We start from the raw sequence: 22616 nt of genomic DNA on the forward strand, positions 1-22616 counted from the left end.
TGAAAACATGTCCGTATAAACCACTTTGATGTTTTACAAATTGGCATTTTTAAGACTGTTTCATAGGCCAGCTGTTGTCTTCAGCTTTGTGGTAGATAATTGCTTTAGCTCCTTCAGTTAGCATCAATCTAAGACGCACACTCTAACCTCTACATTTACGGTGGCCGAGGTTGATTTTCCACTCTCTAAAAACTACTCTAATCTCAAAATTGTCACAACAGTTCATGCAAATATCTTTTTATGAAGTTTTATCCTGTCAATATGCTTGTACTGAGTGGTTATTTACAAAATCCAGAGATTATTTACTCGGGGAATGGAGGTAAGACTCAGTGTTTTTCTTATGGGAAGTTAACATTTAAACAGGATACAGTGAGAGAAAAGGGCAATAAAAAATGATGATCTATGACAAAAGCATAAAAAAGCCTTTTTTTTCTTAACCCGACACCAGCAAACTGTTTTTTAAACTTGTTCCACTCAGAAGTGTCCAGTCCAGAAATCTCTTGTCTCGTTTCACTTCATCATATCCCGCCCAATGTCTGTTAAAGTCACCAGCAAAGACACATGTTTAGGTCAACTTCATTTATAAAGTACATTTAAAAAAATATATATTTGACCTATGTTTTCTATAGTTTAGGAAAATAACTACTGAAAGAATATGACAGAAATCAAGTATTTAAAAATACTTTAGAGCTATAGAGATAATAAAAAGAAAAAAAAAGCTCTTTAAATATTTGAAAATAATTCAAACTCATATTAAATGTCCCCAGAGGAGGAGAGTCTTTATTGACGCACATTAATGACTGAGGTGTGGAACTGAAGTTCTCCCGATGTGTGTCCATTAACTGTGTGATATAAAATATAAGCTGTGTAAAGGCAAAAGTATTGCAACTGTTTCAGAGAACACATTTTATGGATTTGAACACTGACTCACTTTTATATAAGGCAGTTAATCTAACTGGAAGTGCTTTTACATGTTTTGTTCTTGCTACCACTCACACTGTCTCCTACAGCTAGTTCTTGCGTAAATAACTATTAGCTTCTGTGCAAATAACCGCCTGATGCAAGCAGGACTAAAGCTTAAAAGTTTATGAGTGCTGTGTGGTTTTTGACATTGTTGTGATTGCTGTTAGCCTTAGCCTCAAGCTAATCCAAGACTTGTTTACTGAAGGTAACATATTGACTGCCTATAACTTTCTTGCACAATCTAATTTCATAAGCCCTAAGCTATCCCTTCTAATCTTCATGCATGAACTCCAGATAAACACCTTACATTAAAAGCACACAAGTTCTCTGCACGCACACACACACACACACACTTCCAGCAGAGGCTGGACAGTAAATCTACAGGGCTTTTCTTTTTCCTGACTGGCTTTAAATCACACAAGCCGCAGCATCGCTCAGAGCTGGTTTATGACAGCAGGAGAAAGGCACACACTGAAGGCCAGTTTGTGGTGTGCGATTGTCAAAACGCAGCTAACAATTTTCGGCCAACAGACACACTCTCGCATTCACCCCCAGACTGGAGCTGTGACCCAAACTGCTCATCACTTAAGTCATCGGCACAACCACGCAAACACTGTTTGGCCACACTTGAAGCCGAGCTCAACTGCTGCGTGATTGCTCCTGCACTTCATCCACCCGCAGCCCTGGAATATAATTTACAGCTGCTTCGCACGTTTGTTTTTTTTTTTTGGTTTTTTTTTTTTTTTGCTTACACAGAACATTATACGGTCGCTGAAAACAAACAACAACCTGTGGCCTCCGCTTTACGAGGCTTGCGAGGTTTACGTTCACACATCAAAACCTGCTGGAATCTGGATTCTTGTGCCCTTTTGGGAACATGTTCTCGAGCCTGTGGGCTTTTTTCCTCCCGTCGCGGGGCAACAGTGTTTTGTGTCAGCAGTGATGATGCGGAATCGTGTCACCGGTTCGAAGGGCGAGGTTTGCTTACCTGTCAATGATGACAGGGTCTGATGGGGTTTCGTTCCTGTTGCCGCAACTCTTCTTATCACAGCACCGACTGCAGGTGAGGGGCAACAGAACAGCAGAGGGGGCAAATCAGGGAGAAGGGGGGGAGTTAGTCAGTAAGATGTGAACAATGGAGAGAACAAAAATAAAACCAGACACAACTCTAATGGGAGATGGGAAGACATCTGTGGGTACAGGAAAGAGAAAATGGGGCGTAAGAGGGCGTGAGACTTTTTTGAGGGAGTTCAAAAAAGGAGACGAGATGTGGATTTCACGGTAAGACCAGGGCTTGTTCTGTGGATCAGCGGAGTGATTTTCGGCAAAGTTTAGGGGAAGCGAGCTGCAGTGGGGCTAGATACAAACTTGAATTAGCCTCCAGGGCTCAGGTTAGCTCCATTTCTGTCAGACATCACACAGCCAGACATCTTATGTTCTCTATTTTTCCTCGGCTCTCGTCGCCCTCCCTCTATCCCGCCCCTCTCTTTCTCTCTCTCTCTCTCTCATTTTTGTGCTCTTTCTCTCCCTCTCAGAAGTGGGTCACAGAGTGGTCCCACTGGACCCGGGGAGCAGTGCATGCTGGGTAAAAAGGGGGCTGCATACTGATGTGACGAGTCCTCTCAGAATCATTTGACTGCAGCACAGTGTAACAGTGTAACGTCAAAAAAAAACCACCCACCCAAACCCATCCCTGAAAGAAAAAGTATCACCACGTCTACCTTTATTCCTCTGTGTCTGAGTGTCTGCATGTCTGTGTCTACCTGCGCCTAACTACATGTGTGCTTCCACTCGGAGGAGTGTGTGGGAGGAGATGGAGGAAGACAACTGAGAGGCTGACCCTCCCCCTCCCCTCCGCACCTCATTCCTCCCTCCATGCTTTCTCCAGTCCCTCAGGACCACAGGCTTGGAGAGCCAGATCAGATTTCTGATCTCCACTGTTTCCTGCAGCATATGAAAACAAGTGGTCCAAATTGCCTCGTGTGATAACCAGGAAGCCGCTACACGCTCCGCCACCAGACGCTCTCTCTCTCTCTCTCTCTCTCTCTCTCTCTACACGCAACTCTTCCGAGCCGGTCGCTCGCTTTGGGACTCCGTGGCGGGGCTTTTGCGTGACGCTTTTTAATCGATGGCGCTCACGACTTTTTGAGCGCGAATGTTTCGGCGTTTCACGCAAAATCGGAGTCTGCACCTACTGTAGCTCGGTGTCGGGACGAGGCAAACTGCCGAGTGTTGCGCGGGGCCCCGAGGAGGATGGGTTTGAGTAATGAGCTTTTCCTTGTCCTAATTAGCCGAACATGAGAGGGATCCACACACATGCATGCACGCGCAAAACAGAAATAGGCCAGGGCCCAGCTCTCTCCAACCCACTTTGAGGCAAATGATAAGATTTCTATCATAATTTCGCCATGCGCTTTGTGTCATCTTTCTTTTTTTTTTTTTTTTTTTTTTTTTTTTGTCTCTCAGTTGTGAAGCGACATCAATAAAGAGCTCGGTTGCAGTTTGGCTTACCTGCACATGATCTCGTGGGTTAACAGGACCCGGCACATTTCTGGATTTTTATCCTGACCCTCATAGACAATCGCCTAAAACGAGAGAAGAGGAACAATTACAAAAAAAAATTGCAGTTCCTACTTTTGTGGATGTTGGATGCAAGAGACAGATGTAGCTCATTGTTTGTTTATTAATCAGTTGCATGTATTAATATGTGTGGACAAATCTAAGGGCGTCTTTGTTGAGATGTGTAAAAACCCCTAAACTAAATTCTTTTTTCTTTTTGCAGTACCATAATCTCACACTGAAAGATTTAGAGAAATCCAGCCTTTAAATTGAACGTGTTTATTAAATAAGATAACAAATCATGATTTTAGCAGAATTATCAGTGATAGTTTTTCATAGCTAAACAATTCCTTTGAAATAAATGTACAATATTTGGAAATGGTTATTTGTACATCCCTGTGATAAATTGATTGAATTATTAAATAATCTATATATTTCAGTTTGCCACATCGGACCTGACATTACTCAGAACCACTGGCCACTAGCCAGTGAAAATGGGACAACTTGCTATGTCGTCAAGTCTCCATGGCAACCATGTAGCAACAGCTGTGGCACAACTAATGGCTATGGTTTATTGATATCAGAAAAAAGACCAATTCTTTGTCCTACCATCACAAATATAAACAAATGGAGGCGCTAACAGATGCTGCAAATTGAACTGGAAACGTGTGATTTGGTCGAAGACGTTTCGTCTCGGAGAGTTTGGTGTTAAAAGAAGGATAAACAAGTAGAAAAACCCCAAATGCACACGGTTACAAAAGATTATACTGTCGTGCGGTGGGTGTGTTTCTCTTTCAAAGGTCTTGTCAGCCTTTTTAGAGTGCATTCGATTATGAAACATTCAAAATACGAGTGCCTTTTAAGTAAGAATATGTTGACCTGTGTCAAAAAGAGAAAAAAAACTGAAAATGGGTCATTATTGATTGTTTCGGCAAGTTAGATGATTCAGGACATGTGGCCAGATCAACACAGAAATGCTTCACCAGACACAAAATCAAACGTCTTTCATCACCGTCTCAGCCCCCAGACCTACATGATCTAGAAAATTTGTGAAGAAAGCACAAGTCAAAGATCTCCTCTCTCTCTGTATGTGTGAGAGGAGGAAATTTGGAACTGTCCTACTGGCAAAACGGCGTTCAAAAAAGCTTCATGCACCACTAATGATGCGATTATTGTTTCAGGTTACATTGCTAATTTTTCTATTTTTAGTGTGAGATTATGTTACTGCAGTAGAATATTAATATACATTTTATCTTTAACAAGGGTTTCCAATATATTTGTCCATGTCCGTATATTTATATTGGAAGCCAAATGTGCGATTGAATAGTTTTCCTTTTTTTAATGTATTATTGTTATCCTATCAGTGTCGTTTCCCTGCTTCCCTCTGTGCTTTTCCATTTCCTCCCATGTTATCTCTTTTTCTTTGGAAGTTTCACATCTTATCTGCCTCGTTTCTTGAACCAGATCCATTCTATCTCGGCTTTAATTCAGTGAAGCAACAGTGGAAGCAAATATTCCTTTCTCTTCCTTTTTTGCAGAGTAAATAGGTCATTGACACTGTAAGGCGACCAGACCAACCATAATCTTTACCTAAGCTGCAAGGACAGAATGTGATAAAAAAAAAAACAACAAAAAAAGCGATCATTGTGAATTTGTGTTTTTTTTGCGTGCTGTGCTGATGAAAAGTCAACCAGGACTTCAAGCCAAATAAAAAACAGAGGGATGTGTGTGTCTTTCATTTTGGTAGAAATGTTTGTCTATCTGGCAAACGCATGTATCATGGGAATCCAGTCCTCCCGAACAGGAACGCTGTGTTCCGACAGAGACGGTAAGAGGGAAAATTGTTTGTATGTGCACGAATGTGGGTGTGTGTGTGTGTGTGTGTGTGTGCGTGCGCGCGTGTGCTTGTGTATGGGCTGCGTATGTGTTAGTACTTGCACGTATGTGTGTTTGCAGTGTACAGTGAGCAGTTGGACTGCCAGACTGGAGTATAGTGCACCATCTGGTCCATGCAGAACGGCGTCCAAAAATCTAGTCTGGTTACCCCACCAACCCCACTCAACATGCTCTCTAGGGCTTGATCACCCCTACAACTCCCCCCACACCCACCAATACACACACACACACACACACACACACACACCAGGCCTGATAAACATGCATGCACACACATCATCTCCTCCTACTCTTTTCATTCTAAGACAAACTCTCTTCGAGTCTAATGGCACTAGAGGCGGAATTGGCAAAACAAAAGACCTGATATGAAAACAGTGTTGAGGGGGCTTTACTTTACTCCTCGCCGTCTAATTCAGCCCCACGAAGAATTCCCTCAGAGTGCGCCAGCTAACATGTGAACCACTCTGTTTTTTTGTTTTGTGTGTGTGTGTGTGTGTGTGTGTGTGATTGCATTGGCCGCAACAACACACACCAGGATAGTTTGTTCTGTTTCACATTGAGGAAATGAGGGTCAAGGTCCTCAAAGAGTGAGCTGGCATGCATCACTGTCTCTCTCCAACACTGACACACAACCACGTCTGCGCCTCGCACAGATATTCACACACACACGCACGCGCGCGTGCACGCACACACATTTATATACATAAACCACCTCCTAAAAAATAAGCACATGCACACCATCCTCGCCTGCAGGCTGTTGTGGAGAGGAGTATGAGGACACATGTCCTCTACTTTTTCTGGGCCTCTGTAAATGTGTTCCACAGGTAAGACAGGTCGTTTATCAAGCCGGCTGGGCTGTACTGAAGTTAAGGGTCTCAGACACAGGTTTTGCAGCAAGGCAGGGCAAGTGTGTGTGTTTCTGTGGGTGTGTGTGTGGGGGGGGGGGGTGCGTGCGCGAGGGCGGGGGGAGGTAAACATCCAGATCAGCAGGATAAATAAACTAGATTTTTTTTTCATTTTTTATTATTTTTATTTATTAAGAAAGAAAAGGATCAGGCTTTTCTTTCTTAAAGCCTGATGCAGGATTTCCTTCCTACCTGTTTAGTCATGGAGTCAATGAGTCGAACATACAAGTCCTGCTCTGTCCGGATTCCTTCAGAGAGAAAGAGAGAGACAAGATTTAAATGGGGAAAAGTTAGACCCATTCAGACATAGTCATTCTGTTTCCTTTGCTCTTTCAAAAAAAACACAAACAAACAAAAAAAAAAACCCCACTCCAAACTGACGTTAATAACTTTCAGTTTGAGTTGCAAAACAGGGAGTTTGGCTGAAACCAAAACGCTCCATTTTCTAAACACAATACAAATAACCATAGCAGAAAATATATAATCAAAATGAGTTGGGGTTTTCTATATTTGAAATAATTCCCACTGTCTTTCCTGCTTGTTATTTATTACAGCAACACAGCAGAATTGATAGAGAGCAAGTTTTATATTTGAGTTAAATTGATGAATAGTTAGCATGCAACATATTTATTAATGAAGGCAAACAAATAAAAGTCTTACCAAACAAAACAACTAAATGTAAATAAAACATTTATCTTTAACGTTTCACGAGTTTGTGTTTTGATTTTCTTGCTTCCCTCCCTCTCTATCTATATATATATATATATATATATATAAAAACAAAGTAAAAGAAACAAACAAACAAAAAAAAAAAAAAACTCACCGTTACTGTAGAGGAGCTGAAGCCTATAATGAATGCCATTGTTGGTCTTTTCCCCCGTCGTTTCCTATAAAAACAGAAGCGAACACAGAGAGAGGCGGTCAGAGCAAACCCTCTCCTCCTCCTCCTCCTGCTCCTCCTGGGACCCTTACAGCGGGAGCACCGTCTGATATTATTTATAGATAAAAATGGCGAGGCTCAAACTCTGATCAGAATCAAATCAGTTCGTTTTCCAAAGAACAAACACTGACAAGATTTGGAGGGGGGGAAATAAGTAAATAAAAATTATAGTAAATAAATATATAAATGGGCTTAGTCTGTGATTTGGCGTTAAGTTAATAATGCATGCAGATTTATTTGGTTATATAATTTAAAACTAAAACAAACAAGTTCGGCTCTTTTGTTTTGTGTTTTGAATAAAAGAAAAAAAAGGTGTAACCTTTACAAAAGCTGCAAAAAATATCTGATATGCATTGTTTCTTTCTTTATTTCTTCTCAAAATCTGCTTAAATCAGAATTTACATTATTCTCTATTTTTCCATGAGTCGCGGCGCAACCGTAAAGTGACTCTAAATGAGCAGTAGATTTGGACCTTATTAATAACATTTTAAAAAAAAACCAACTAAGAATACAAGCAAATTAATAATTCACATTTTAATTCAATAAAATCATCATCAACTTATTGTGATCGGGGTGAAACCCGCAGTAGACGCGCCAATTAAAAACTAATTCTGATGTTTTCCTGTTTACCACAGTGACGTTTAGAAAACGCGGTGACTGGTGACATCTGCAAGCTTCAAGCTGTAAGAGGAAAAGAAAACAAAAAATAAAATAAAATAAAAAAACAAACAAACAAAAAAGATCCACCAGGAGCGGAAACTGAGAACCAAAGGTCCCAAACTGGACAGAAAATAAAATACAATAAAATACAAATAAAATCCAAAGATGAATTGCTTCAAATTTGATCAAAACATAATCAGCAGTAATAAGAGATCTGTGGTGCTTTCGTAAGCCACAACTAAAAATCACATCAGGGAAGCCTTCAAGGAAGAAATGATCCCTGCTGTGTGACTCTGCCTACTTTGTTAACGCACGTCTGGCAATTTATCACTTTGACTTAACAGCTTTATATACACCGTCGCAGGAATCAGTGGCTCAGACGCGCGCGTCGTTCCTTATTTTTGGTTGGTTCATCTCTAAGCGGTTCATCCGTTATCAGTTATATTTTAATCGCCTTTTTTCTTTAATAAGAGAGAGACAATTAAACGTTCTAAACTCACCTTTTCTTTCTCCACAAAGTCGACAAACGTGGTCCGCTCTATTTCCACCGGCTGACCCTGTCTGTCGTACAAAGCCAGGACGAAGTGGAAGAAGTTGGACTTGCGGAGGTTGGAGGGCGGCTGCTTCTCGAAGTGCGCCCGAGCGAGACCCACTCCGCTGCGGACACAGGCGAAATAAGCAAAACATATCAAATTAAATCAAGCTAAACGGACGGGAGCGAAAAGAATTGCATTTAATAAAAGTACAAAAACAACAACAACGAAAAACAACAACATAAAAATTTATCGCGCTAACTGATTCAGTTGCTTGTCCCCAATGTTTGTATCCAAACTTAAAATTATTAGGTGAGACGTGCACAATTTAATTTAATTAGTTCATTAAAATCGAACAATTTAATTGAGATGTTAAATTTGAATGCAAGCAAAAAATTATTTAAAAAAAAAGTTAAATATACCGAGTGCTATGACTGTCATAATATGGACAAGACAGATGTAGGCCTGTTGTAAATAAGCACCGGAAACGTCGAGATTTTGATTGAAAACAAACAAAAATCTAATATTCTCGCGATGCATGCAAACTTTTAAAAACCCGCGAGGAAAGCTGCTTCATCTCAACGCAAAAAAATAAATAAACAAATCACTGCGAACTGAGAGGTCCAAGCCACAACTCACAGCTGAGTTTTTACACTAAGAACTTTGGGGCCAAAGCCGCATTTAAACGCCTCGTGTTGGAAAGTCTGTCAAACAGTTCCGAAACGCGTCTGAAACAAGTCGGATCCGAGGTGAAAAATAAAGAAATAAATAAACAAAAAACAGCAACAGCAAAAAAAAAAAAGTTGAGATGCCAGCGGGACCTGAGGTTATCCCACCACTGCGTCCTCTGGGGACGCGTTCTGCCCCCAAGTGAATCCGCCGCTCCGTCTTTAAACGCCGCATATCACAACGCGCTTTGCTCTCCACCCGCTGTGGTGCCAGCGCGGCGGAGCGCGGCGCAGCGCCTCGTCCGCCTCGGGCTCACCTCTGGGCGGCTGTGTTGGCGTCCAGCACTCCGGCGCCCTGCATCCATGTCCGAACCGCGTTCATCCCGGCCACCATGGGCTCCTCTTTCATACTACTCCCACTCCTCTGGATGCTCTCGTGGATGCCAAACATCAAAACGCACCTTCACTCTGTCTCTCTCCCCTCTCTCTCTCTCCCACTCTCTCTCTCTCCTCTCTGTCGCTATCCTCCTTTTCCCTCTCTTCTCTGCCTCCCCTCCTCGCCTCTCGGCGTCTCCCTTTGATAGCGCTGTCACAGGAGCAAAGTGGCGTGGGTCTATTCCACTCGGTGTTTAGACGCGCGCGTTCCACTCAAAGTAAACAAAAGACGCGACATGTGGGGAAGAAAAAGGGGAGCTGTCAGCATCCAGGGTTAGCTGCTCCTCATGTTGAGGGAGAGCGGGAGGCAGCAGCTGCGAAGAGGAGCGACGTGAGAGCGATGAAAGGGGGAAGCGCAGGATGAGAGTGCGCGCTGAGCCGGCGACAGTGCCCCCCGCCTCTCCTCCTCGGATCAAGGTACAGCTGATAAAAACAAAAACAAACAACAACAAAAAAAAGAAAGAAAGAAACAAGCAAAAATGTCAGTTTTTGCAACAAACAGGCCAAAGATGAAACAGGTTTCTCTCTTTGCTCCGTCGCTTTCAAAGCAAAAGTCCTCCTTCCGGCTCAGATGGATAAAACGGAAGATTAGCGCAATTAAGAAGGCAGTCCTGGGTATATCCGCCGCTCGGCAGCGCCCGCTCTTGCTCGGGTGATTTGCGCTCTTTTCGCTTCCCCTGAGGAATCACTTCGGACCATCTCTGGGATGCCAAGCAGGAGAAACTATAGTAAGGCGAAAGGAGGCGTGGTTTCTGGGAACGCCTCTTTCCCTCCAGAGCTCCGGTAATGACACGGACAATCAGCTGCCCACCAACCCGACCGGAGCGCGCCCTGTCCCCGCCTCGCTCCGGCGCAAACGTCCCGCCCCAGCCACTCAAATCTCGAAGCCGTCCGCGCACGCCCCGCTGCGAGTGCGTGCGTCTCGGCGGGTGCGCATGCATGCAGTGTTTTGACTGCGCCTCTGTGCTTTGCAATTAATGTAGCTGTTCACGACAAAATCAAACACCAACTCATGGGGAGGACATCAATTTAATCCCTGCAGTTCTCACGCTGAGTCTGAAGTAAGGAGAAGACCCGGGGAGCTTGTTGGAACATCTTTTCCCTGCCGCGATTTCACTTCAGCTCACATAGGGAGAGGCAAAAAATAATGATAATTGAACAGATGTTTAACTGAGTATTAGAAAAAATATAAATATATTTATTTTTTCCTCTCTCGTTTTCTAAGGAGAGGGAAGCGCATGCGTTAACGGGAGACTTGCGCCCAGATTCAATGGCGTTTAAGTGGGAATACACCAGACAAGGGCAGGATGAGAAGCTGACATTATGCATGCTTGTTCTTTGAAAAAAACAGAAACATTTCAAATTCAGTGTTGAGTTTTGCTACTAGAGCTTCAGCAAGCTGTGCTGAGCAGTCCAAGTTCTCAACTCTGGCAGATTAGGAGCTTAAGAAAGTTTCCATGGTGCCAAACGCTGCGCACAGTTTAGTTTTCTCTCTCTCTCTCTCTGTTTCTCTCTGTTTCTCAGTCGGTTGGTTTGAAATTAGCTCTTACTAGATGCACTTCAATTCTTGAGGGACTGTATGCTATAAATCCAGAATAAATACGCGGATTACATGCTAAACTGTGCTAGGCCGTGTTCAAAAAATAAGTGCTGAAACCCCCCCCCTCCAAAAAAATTAACAAAATTTGCATGCTCATGGAAGCGTAAAACTGTACAGTGGTTGACATCTTTTTGCTCAGCAGAAAGCAGAGCGCAGAGAGAGGGTGTTATCTTTGTCATCATTTCTCGCTGTTGCACTGTAAAAAGGATTTTTTTTATAATTTCAATTTTAGTTAAACATTTTTGCTTGTAAATGTAATTCTTAATAATGGTTAAAACTCTTTGTTGTGGTACATCCTGCACACATATTTTGATTAGTTTAACTACACAATATGGTCTACTGTTTTTTTTTTTATGTTGTGTCCATTGAGGCTGATATACTTATATGAGTCTTATTATGGACGAATGTCAACATAATAAACATTAAGAACTAATAAAAGCCCTTATGGCTCATGAACTGTGTGTGTTGGAGAAGCGGCTTTTTATCCAGCTTTAGCTAGTTTAGCAGCAGTGCTAATGCTAACATAAAGCTGAACTTCTGAACTCTCAGGCAGTCATGGATAAAATAATGGAATATTCTAGGCGTAGATGTCAGCAATACATTCACATATAACAGTACAATTTTTTTGATGTAAAGTTTGATACTCTCGGTATTAGCTAGTTTAGCAACACAGCTAATGCTAGATCCGAAGTAGCTAGCAAGATCAACATTTTTACCCCAAAAAATGTTGCTTGTGGGCAAAACACAAACGTGAAAAATCTTGAAATGCCAAACTTTTAGAACAGATTTAGGTCTTTTACTATTTCTTTAAAGTTGTATCACTTAACCAGTACAGCACTAATGCTAAGTCAAACTTAGCCATTTGGGCTTCTTAACCCTGAGACAGTTTTTTTTAATTAATTAGCCGTGGTTATGAGTTATTTATTAACATAAATATTGACTAAAATCTTTAACGTTTCACTAACCAGCCTTGTTTCTTCATAACATGGCATGACCATTATATATTTTTAAGGCTTTAACTAGTTTTATTAGCATTTTAGTGGTTAGCTTAGAATTTATTTAGGTATAATTTAGTTGCTGAACTGATGAATATCCTGCACAAAGAGTCAGAATAAAATCCACCAAGATAAAAACGCCACTATTAATTAAGCTTCAACAGTTTGTTTTATTAGTCCATTAAAGTCATTTCTAAATGATCAAATGAAATATTCTGGAGGTTATGCATCAGCTAAATACAGCTAAATGTTAAAAGATGAAGCTAATAAAGTCTGTTTTATTAGTCCCTACTGTGTCAGATGAAAATCTAAAGACAAACTACTGACAGCATTCACGCTTTGCGATAACAGACTAAAAAAAAAAGGTTCAAATGCAATAACATTTATTTTTCGGTGGGGTTCGTTTTAAAATGATGTGCTTGCATCTCAAGTGATGCAGCGATGTTGCGCCTTTCTCCAGACTATACCGCCGCTATTCTCTGCGGAGTCTGACAAATAAATGCCATAAACGGTCAAGGTTAGACACCAAACCCCAGCAATCATCCCATCATTGTCTAGTCTGGAGCTGTTTATTTATGTCTCCTGCTGTGGGAGGAGAAATGTGAGCACCCTACCATTACACGATACAATAAATAGTGATAAATAAAAGCAACGGGGGATAAAATGTCTCTCTCTCTCATACACACGCACACACACACCCTCCTTCCGACGCACACACACATGCTACACAAGTCCAGAGCCATCCTTCAGCACATTTATTTGATTGCGGCCCCGGCCTTCGCCAGGATCTGTCCGCCTGGGTCGACACGGACACTGCAGGCCTCTGGGGGTGGCTTTATATTTAGATCCCCCTAACATCAACACAAACACACGCACACACACACACACACACACGCACGCACACACACACACACACACACACACACACACACACACACACACACACACACACACACACACACACACACACACACACACACCCCGACACAGACACCGTTAGTCCAAACATTGCCGTCTCGGTGTCCAAAAGCGGAGATGTCAGAAGCCAGGCCCGATGTTTCAGCCATGTTAATGCAGCGATTCACTAACTGCACGGCAGCCACACACGAGCCTTGCAGAATATAGATCTGATCATTAGCTCCACGCAGATATGTGCGCACCATTTTAACCATGTGCTGACGCGCCTGTGCGTAAAGGGAACACCGCGATGCGAGTTGGGGGCTTTTAAAAAGCGTTAAAACTTGGAACATGTTTACAGCAATTTATGAGAAAAGGGTTGCGAGCTTCAGCCCCCCCACTGCCCCTCCTCCCACATTCCTTCTGTACAGCCAGATGATGTCGTAAATCAAGTGGCTTGGTTGATGTTATGCTCTGACCGAATTGAAACCTCGAAAAATAATAATTGATTAAGAAAAAACAGTCAAGCACGGACCTTATGTCGAACAATATGCTCCCTAAGTGCCTACATAAAATACGTGGACTATATTAAGTTTTTATGTTTAACTACATTGGGCAGAAATGATGTGTGAAAGAAAATATATGTTCACAAATCTGCAGAGAAATGTAAGAAATACAAGCAGGAAAAAAAAAACCTGAGTGATTTTACAAGCAGAACTCACCGTGGCAAAGGCGAAGTTTGCAACGCTGAAAGTACGCTAACTCACCAGTAACCGATGCAATGCTGCCACCTCGTGGACAAAAAAGGCATTACAACAACTCGGGTTATTAACTTTAAAAAAGCATAATCGATTAAAGACAGGCGTGCTAGGCGTGTAGATAGCTTCCACCTGCGCAGAGTGAGACTTCTGGGCCAAACTGTAATGACCAGCTTACAAGGTCAGTTTGGGTTCATGTGGCTTTATTACAGAATGATAACAGAACTGGTCCTGTTGGCAACAAGCTAGGCTGTTTGCTCACAAACATCAGTTTCAAGGTGCTTATGCTCCAGAAGTCAACCTGTAACCCAGAAAATAAAACACTACAGAATTTTACACATATGAATCAAATGCCTGACAAAAAAAACCAAAAAAAAAAAAAAAAAAACTTTAATCAACATCAGCCTGATTTGAGGAAATAACAGGTGAATTTATTAGGACAAATGCACATAGCTTTGCCTTTAGTCTGGCTAAAATTACACGTAGGCTCACCGCATCATGTACACATGTCGAAAACAGCATTTTGATTTAGGTTTGCCTTAAACTTTAGAGATTTAGTCTGGTGTGCAGCTGACTGTTGAATTGAGAGTGAACACCATGATAAGATTAAAAAAGGGCTGTCTAAGGTCTTCAGAAAGAAGACTGTCGTAGCTTTTTACTAGATTTAAATAGATCCAAAAATAATTAAAATCAGACATTCAGACATATTGAAGAAAGTGTGCAAAACTGGAGGATTTCCAACACAGAGAAGATCCCAATAGCTGGCCTCCTAAGCAGACATTGAAAGCAAAACACAGAAAGCCAAAAACTCTAAAATGTTATCTCAGGTCCCATAACTGGCGGTGGTGTGGATGTGAAAGTGCATGCCTGTAGAATGAGAAAGAGGCAGCGGATGTTTAACTCTGATGGGAGAGAAACCTTGGCTCTCTGACAACCACAAAAGCCAAAGAGATGTAAGCACCAGTGAGGATTTCTGGAATAATTCTGTTTGAACAGACAGATCTAAAGTGGAATCAGTGGTTCTTCAAGTTATGCCAGAAAAAAATAAAATAAAATAAAATACTGTGTTTTTTGTTGTTTTGTTTTTTAACGATTTTGTAAGTCAAAGTATATATTGTGGATTGATTTAAACATTCTGAAGTGGTCAATTATAAGGAAGACTTTGAGTGTCAAAGGAATTTACCAGAAAATTTCAAGCTGACTTGATTTTGTTATTTGTGCCGTGAATGAATCCCCGTCTTCTTTTTGAGTCGGCTTTCTGTGCCCGAGCATAAACGCAGCGTTTTTCTTGATCGCGGGGACAGACGGACTGTTCATTGTGAATTAGTTTTCATAATGACTAAAACACTAGTTTCTGTCAAAGGGATTGAAAGGACACCATTTGTGAAACTCTGTGCTAACCCTGACCTCATCTTCTCTGTGATATTTAAAATGAAGAATTAATTCCTGTTCGCAGACAAATATTTGAACACCACATCATTTTGTCGGGCTTTTAAGGAAATCAGTTATATCAAGCTTGAACGTGAATATCATACAAATATTCGTGAGACAGTCTAACTATTAACCCAGGATGTGTTAATAATGTTTATAATTTGTACACCATCTTTGCTGGTGTACAAATTTTATTCTTGTACTACTGACTTATTTGTATTCAATACAATATTACTGAACCATGATTACAGTTCTTTTTTTAAAGATCATGTCAAAAACTAAAAGAAAAAATATTCTGTTTAAATAGGAAGAGAAAAATAAAATATGAGTTTAATATTTTTTGTTTGGTTGAAATCTTTTCCATGCTACACTAAAAACTAAACCTTTCAATTAAAGAGATTAATAAGATTTTTATCCATACAGCTGCCTCAGTGCCTTACAACAATTATACATACTTCTGGAACTTTTCACATTTTGTCTCTTTAAAAACAAAAAAACCCAAAAAAAGACCTTTTTTTTCCCCCAAAGTGCTGTATGTACATTTTTACAGTTCTGTTTAATGTTTATCACATAACCGACATCAGACAACAACAGCTGTCAGAGAAATCATGTGACTTTTGTTGTTACGTTATGAAAAAACCATTTACAGTGTCTTTACAGTACGATCAAATACAATTTAAGCAACATTTTCAGTAACTGTTTTGAGAAAATAACGCATACATCTGCTAAATTTTCCTCAATATGAAAACATATCTGAAGATGATAATTGTGTTTACTTTAAATTTAGAGAAATAGCTGAGACAAAAATCCAATTATTTGAGGAGCTCTTTCAAAAATATATTACCCGACTTCAGCAACAACTTCATTTTGAACAAAATGTTTCTCCATATATTCTCCGTATTTATTTTAACTTACTGCGTAGTTACAAGAAAACTGGAGGAATAAAGGCAGGGATATTTCCCAAATAATATGTCAAGGGTGAGCCATTAAACATGAAAAGGCCAAGGGGACTCAGAATTAGCTCCTCTTTTTGTCATCTGGCCTTAAAGGGGTTAGATCACAAGGCCTTTCTGTGTATAGATGGGGAAGTGAGGAGTGTGTTCACCACAACCTCCTGACCCACGGAGTCATTCAAAAAATGAACATTGCAGGTGCGAGGTTGTCTGTTTGGGCTTTCCTCCCATGTGAGGTGGAAAGTCGGTACAGGTCGTATCAATGTGACTGCCTAATTAGGAATTTCTCATCATCTAGATCTGATTTTATTTCAGAACGACAAACACACATTTTGGTGTAATGTCCTTCTGTGTTCATCCATAACAAAAAGTCCCCTTGTACTGAGGAAGGAGGCTTAAAAATCACAAATTAGCTCCACTTCTCCAAACTTATGACATCTGTAAAATGAAAGATTCAAATTAAAGCAATTTTCTGTTTTGTAAGAGAAAATGAGTTATCATACTGATTTTTAGAACGAAGGTTTAAACTACATAATATCAATGTGTATATATGTAGTTGGAAAGCTAGAAATGTGGAAAGGAAACTACATTGCTGCAACTTTTTGAAGACTGTCATGAATAAATGTAGATTTTTCCTTATGTTTGAAGAACTGAAACGTTAATAATGCGTGGGAAACTCAGAACGAGAACAATATTTGTTTTAAATAAAATTTAAGAAACCCCTCTGATCTGTCAGTTAAAGTGTGTGGGGATGCTCTATTTGGACAACATATCCAGGATTACAGCAAGCAGTGAACATTCTTTAAATCTTTCACTCTGTCTGTAGCCCACTAACAATAAAATCTCAACTCCAGCTTAAAGACCAGTGAAGTCTCAGACATCATCCAGCAGTTCGAGCTTCCTTCTCTGTTACTCCTGCTCTGAACCTTCAGCATCTCCTTGTCAGCTGGTCGCTGGCTTACTTTAAGCATCATTTCAGGCCTACAAAGACCAACCCAGGTCAAAAACTTCTGCGTGCTCTATTGGGATTTTATGTGACAGACCGACACCAAGATAAACTCAGAAAATTGAGGCACTTTTATGCATCTCTCTTGGGTCAGTACTATGTAGCGCTACTTTTCACTGCAGCTGAAAGCCTACTCAGAGACGTCAGTCCACAACGTGGCCGTCACGGTTTAGAGCCTTTGCCGCAAGTCTTTCCATTCTTATAGGAACAAAAACTAAGTGCCATGAGAACCGAAAAACATCTTTAAAAAGACATGGTCTTTACAGTGAGCACATCTACAGTCTGAAACGTTGGTTCTTCTTGGCAAAAATAATTCAAGCTTAGATTAGATGGATTATGTCTCTGCACTGCAACTTCAAGTCCTCCCACAAATGCTCTCTTGGATTTAGGTCTGGACTTTTTCTGGGCCATTTTAACACAAAAATATTCTTTTTGTTAGTCTATATCTTTTTCTTTTTCCTCCCTGCATTTAGCTCCATCTATATGTGAACAACACCATCAGGCAAGGCGGGTGAAGTGTCTTGCCAGGGACACAAACGACGAGGGCAGGTGGACCGGGAATCGATACCACCATTGCCCCGTATATATAATGCTATGTACACTCATACTGAATAAACAGAAAATAATTTAAATATGCACAGAGACTTCTAGATGTATTGTGGTATTTTAGAGAAAAAAAAGAAACCTGACATCTGCTATGTATCTTGACAAACTCACAAGTCACTCATGATTGACATCTGCACTGTTCATGGCAAAGAGTCTGTCATGAGGTGCGGTGTGAGGCAGATGCTTGTAGACCCAGGTAAGATGAGCAATGAAGGTTTAATGTTAAATAATCCAGAAAACATAGTCCAAACACCTGGCAGCACGGCTGAGCGGAAGCCATGGTTCAACGCCGGTAGCAACAGGTGAACCCAGTGGACATAGCAACAGAATAATGCTGACAAGGACCCGACAAAGGCACAGACACACAGGTGACACTAAATACACAGGAGGGTAATCAGGGAACGAGACCCACCTGGGAACTAATCAAGGGGAAGACAGGACAACATGGAAACTCAAAATAAATACATAGAAAAACACAGATCCTGACAGAGTTGTCATAACTAGGCTGTCTTGGTCACAGCTCACACACTTAGTTAACACTGCAGTGATTCAATGAACTCTGGCCTAAGCAGTCATGTAACTGGTGACCTCTGATTTGATGAAACATCAAAAACGAATCAAAGGTTTGAGAGTGTTACTGAAAATATTGTCGGCAGTGATAGACGCTGAAACATTTGAGCCATGAGTGCTTTCATTTCTTTAAAGGCCAAAGTGCTGCAGTTAGATCATCAAAGCTACTATTGCGTTGTAGTATGAGAGCTTCCTCTCACGGGATATTTGAGGAACCATGTCTGAGCTCAGTTTTCATATTATGTTACTATTGATAGAGGGAGTGTGATGTCTGCTCTATTATGTCACTGCCCTATTTGCCTGTTTCCCTCAAAGTTCTTTTTATGACAGAACTGGCAGAACAAACGGCATTTCTCATAAACGTGATTTGGTGCCGTGTATAGAAAGTGTTATATGAAGCTGGAAATGTCTGATGATGGTAAATGTTCAACAAATACAGTTCAAAGTGCACTGTCATAAAAAAGGGAGTGGAGTTTCAATAATAAAAAAAACAAACAAATAGTCTGGCTGTGACTTATTTGGTTTGGGAAAAGGTGTAAAACCCAAAGCAGCAGACGTCATGGGCACCAATTGTCCAAACAGAAAAAGGTCTAGCTGCCTCTAAAATACAAGAATTGTGCAAATAAAAAAAATAAATTAAATTCAGTTAAATAAAATAGTTAGTCCTGGAAGCTCGATTATAGCAACTGCAACATTGAAAGAAATGCAACACATCAAAAACGGTGAAGAAAATCAAGCAACTTTGCCACCTTGTTTTATTAAATCATATATTAATAACTTATAGCTTACAAACGATGCACTATTTAATAAGTTAAAAGTGGGACAAACAGTATAAGATGTCCACTAGGATCCTCTTTCCTCAAGTCCTATCATTCATTGCTGCTGTTCCCTCTTTCTGTTTCCCCTCATCCCTTTTCAATCTGTAACAGAAAGACAATAAATTACTCACTCATTTGTCAACACACCAAAGTTTCTGCAGAAACTAAAAACAGCGTGAAAACCACACAGGGACTGCTGATGTTGGCAGGTACCCAGGTACAAAAAGCAGAAGTAAGCCGTCCTCAGCAGTTTTGAATTACAGCTAATATGAAGATGTGTGCAGTTTTACTGGGAGGAAGAGAAAGGTGTGACATGCAGAGAAACGGTGATGTCAGAATGTCTCAGTTTCACAGAGGGGATGGAGGTGGAGGAGGGGCACTCATATGTCACCACTGAGAGGCACTAACCTGACATGGGTCCATTCGCTCCACTCTGAGTCACAGAGCGCATCCTTCGCTCGGACACACACAACCTTAATCTTTTGCTTCACTTTAAGCTGGCAGACGTCAGAGGAAGACAATGTCGAGGTCTAGAAAATACACACAAAATAATAAAGGCTATGTATTGTTTCTCTAATCATTTGATCCATTATAAATTTGTTTTTTTTTTACTCTGCTTTAACTCATCCACTGTAGGAATCAGTTCTACCTTTGAGTGCTTCAGCTCTGTGCATGGGTTTTCACACTTTCTGCATTGACGGCTGAACTGTGAGACCTGGAACGTCAGAGGGAAGTAGGAGTACGGCGTGTTCCAGGAGCTCGGGTAACTCCACTCTACCAAGGTTTTGTTCACCTTGCTAATCCTCACCTTGTCTGGTTTCACTGACCAGGGGTGGACGCGCAAACAAAAACAATACAAATTCAGAGCATGCAAACACATAGAGATTAGAAATCACATTCATAAAGCAAGGCAAAGCGGCAAGCGTCTCACCTATTTCCGACAAGTAAAACCGCTTAGAGTAGCTCTCCAGCAGAAACTGATCGGTCCTAACAAAGACAGTGACCTGGACCTGCCGTCTCTCCTCGGCGTATGGGCAGTGCTGCCAGTCCAGGCAGGAAATACCAGACCCGCTGTCGTCCACAGAGCAGCTGAAGTTGCTCTGAGCTGACGAGCACATCCACTGGTGGCGACTGGGCTCCACAGAGCAGTGGCTGTTCTGGCCCTCAGACATGCTGAAATGGTCAAGTGAGTTTGTTCAGACCATGCAGAGAACGTCAAGAACAGGTATTAATAGAAGGTCTCACTGTCTACGGTAAGCACAGTGTCAAATCTGAGAGCCAAAGATGGGCCACACCTGCAAGTGATGAGAGCTTACCGTTGAGCTTTGATAAGTGCAGCTTTGCCAACACGATTGCTGTGCCATGTCCAAGAACAGCGAAACTCCCCGTTGTAGTTCTGAGTGGAACACTTCAAATAATCCTCTGATGAAACAAAAAAAGATGATTGTTTAGGGCAGTGGTCTCAAACCTCTGTCCTCAAGGGTCGGTGTCTTACAGCTTTTAGATGCCTCTCTACTTCAATATTTGCTTGTTAGAGCTCTAAGGGGCTCTAACAAGTAGTTTATAAGAAACTACCCCACTGCATGCTAGCGGGGTAGTTTAGCCATTTAGTTGAAGCGTGTAGGACAAGGGACACGTGTAAAAGTTGCAGGACACCATCCCTTGAGGAATGTCATTTGAGACCACTGGTTTAGGGATAGAACTGAGCAAGACAGTACCTTGCTGATTTTTGACAAGAATCCTCCTTCTCTTGGTTTCGTTATGCTGGATCAGGACCTCGGTGTAATTTAGGAGAGCTCCATCCGGGCTGTGGCACGTGTAGTTGCCCCCTCCCAAGCTTTCCACTAACCGCACCAGGTACCAGTTTCCTCTCTGCGCCTCCTCTGCTCCATTCTTCTTCCAAATGACGTCCTGGTTGTCGCTCGTCACAACATTCTCTGGCATCTCCAGGCAACTGATTGGCTGTTGTCCCGGATTGCCATCAACTTCCAGCACCAGAACTATGAGGAGGCAATCCCACACATATTCCGAAAAAGAAAAACGTGAGAGATACACTCAAAAAAACAAAATCATACTTGGAAGGAATTGAAGGGGTTTGAACTTGATCACCCCAAACTATCAACCAGGTTGTAAGAAACTAAAAAAAAAACAAAAAACAAATCTGATCTCATACACCAGTGCTACCATACTCAAGGTTAGCTATTTTTGAGGAACATGTTAATGTAAGAAATGGAAGAAAATAAAAAATTTTCTGCATGTTGTGAATTAGCTGTAGTTCAGGGTAAAAGAGATTAAGACTAAAAGCACACTGAAGGACAAATGGAGTACTGTTAATGTGTTCTTTTTAATCCTTTTGAGCTTCCCACCCACTGGCAATGTAATCAAATCAAAATCAAATTTTAATGTAACACACTGAAAATTATGACATCCTTTCTGTCGTCTATATAAATAATCATCTAAATGATAGATTTTAAAGAGACAAGAGAGTCAGTCGTCAAAATTGTTATTGTTATGTCATGTAATTGCGTTTCTAGAAAATTGTGCTTACAATAAAGAATTCGTATATTTTTCTAAATATGAACTATACCGTTTGGCTGGAGAGTCCAGTGACTTGTTGGATTTTGGCTACTGACCAGAAAAAATGCACACAGGATGCTGATGACAAACAGCTTCATCTGAATCACAAAAAGAAAGAATAAAAAGCATACAGAGACAACATGAATTAAAAAAAAACAAAAACAATTACAAAATCAAAAAAATGCATAGAACACAATGTACCTTCCATAAAATTGATGCCAAGATTTATAATACAAGAATTTAAGTCAATGGACTGATATTTAGTTTTATCTGAAACCACAGTGACTGTTTCTTTACTTTTTATATATTTCTTAAAACATACAAATCCAGATCAATAAGTTAAACATAATTCTTGCATGTAGCAGTGATTCATAATTACAAAAAAGTCAAATTTTTTTATTCAGTGTAAGACTATTATTACAGGACAGTCTGAAATCTACTGACCTTATTTTCAAGCCCCAGGTTTGATGGCTCTCCTGCCTTCCTCTGAGTTTTATAGGGTTCTCTCATTTTCATTTCCCTTTTTGCCAGGAATAGAAAAAGTCCAACATCATTTTCTATGCTTCTGGATTGTACGGAAGAGGATTAGCGCCACTGAAAAAAAAAATAAAAAATTCAGTGTCCCAGAAAAAAAATTAAAAAATAATTCAGTGACCCAGAAAAAAAAAAAAAATTCAGTGACTCAGAAAAAAACAAAGAAACCAGAGTTCTCTTCCGTAGGATTGGGAGGAAAATGATTGATGATTTTGTTACTCACTTCCACTAAAATGTTTCACAGGGTGACTCTTTAAAGAGCGGTGTTCTCGGGTTTTTGCACCCTCCAGTTTCCATGTGACCCGATGGATG

At 40.8% G+C, this 22616-nt stretch overlaps 2 protein-coding genes across 5 annotated transcripts in view; both read right to left on the reverse strand.

Moving 5' to 3' along the window:
* Positions 1–11571, reverse strand: part of ebf1a (EBF transcription factor 1a) — a 79739-nt gene extending 68168 nt beyond the window's left edge. For 3 of the 4 annotated variants that reach the window (XM_028008909.1, XM_028008908.1, XM_028008907.1), the window contains exons 1-6: positions 9442–9575; positions 8424–8580; positions 7147–7210; positions 6516–6571; positions 3475–3548; positions 1952–2020 (exon numbers count right to left, since the gene is read on the reverse strand). In XM_028008909.1, coding sequence (XP_027864710.1) covers positions 1952–2020; positions 3475–3548; positions 6516–6571; positions 7147–7210; positions 8424–8580; positions 9442–9575 — 554 coding nt within the window. Of the gene's footprint in view, positions 1–1951; positions 2021–3474; positions 3549–6515; positions 6572–7146; positions 7211–8423; positions 8581–9441 lie in introns of all 4 variants that reach the window. The other variant, XM_028008906.1, reaches the window with a different exon arrangement.
* A 7542-nt stretch (positions 11572–19113) lies between these two features.
* il12ba (interleukin 12Ba) lies at positions 19114–22357 on the reverse strand. The gene is made up of 8 exons (XM_028008910.1): positions 22215–22357; positions 21781–21868; positions 20912–21193; positions 20510–20615; positions 20125–20366; positions 19843–20015; positions 19602–19723; positions 19114–19295 (listed from the first exon to the last, which is right to left on the reverse strand). The coding sequence occupies exons 1-8, from the start codon at positions 22284–22286 to the stop codon at positions 19235–19237; spliced, it is 1146 nt and encodes a 381-aa protein (XP_027864711.1). The 5' UTR covers positions 22287–22357; the 3' UTR covers positions 19114–19234.
* Positions 22358–22616: the final 259 nt, after the last annotated feature.

Source organism: Xiphophorus couchianus, chromosome 23 (genome assembly GCF_001444195.1).
Source record: "Xiphophorus couchianus chromosome 23, X_couchianus-1.0, whole genome shotgun sequence".
Taxonomy (NCBI): Eukaryota; Metazoa; Chordata; class Actinopteri; order Cyprinodontiformes; family Poeciliidae; genus Xiphophorus; species Xiphophorus couchianus.

Excerpts from the sequence above, each read along its gene's own strand:
- il12ba (XM_028008910.1), bottom strand. The coding sequence starts at position 22,286 with ATGAAAATGAGAGAACCCTATAAAACTCAGAGGAAGGCAGGAGAGCCA. Across the intron at positions 21,869-22,214 it reads ACCTGGGGCTTGAAAATAAG|ATGAAGCTGTTTGTCATCAG; the intron begins GTCAGTAGATTT and ends TTTGTGATTCAG. Across the intron at positions 20,016-20,124 it reads GTTTTACTTGTCGGAAATAG|TGAAACCAGACAAGGTGAGG; the intron begins GTGAGACGCTTG and ends ACCCCTGGTCAG.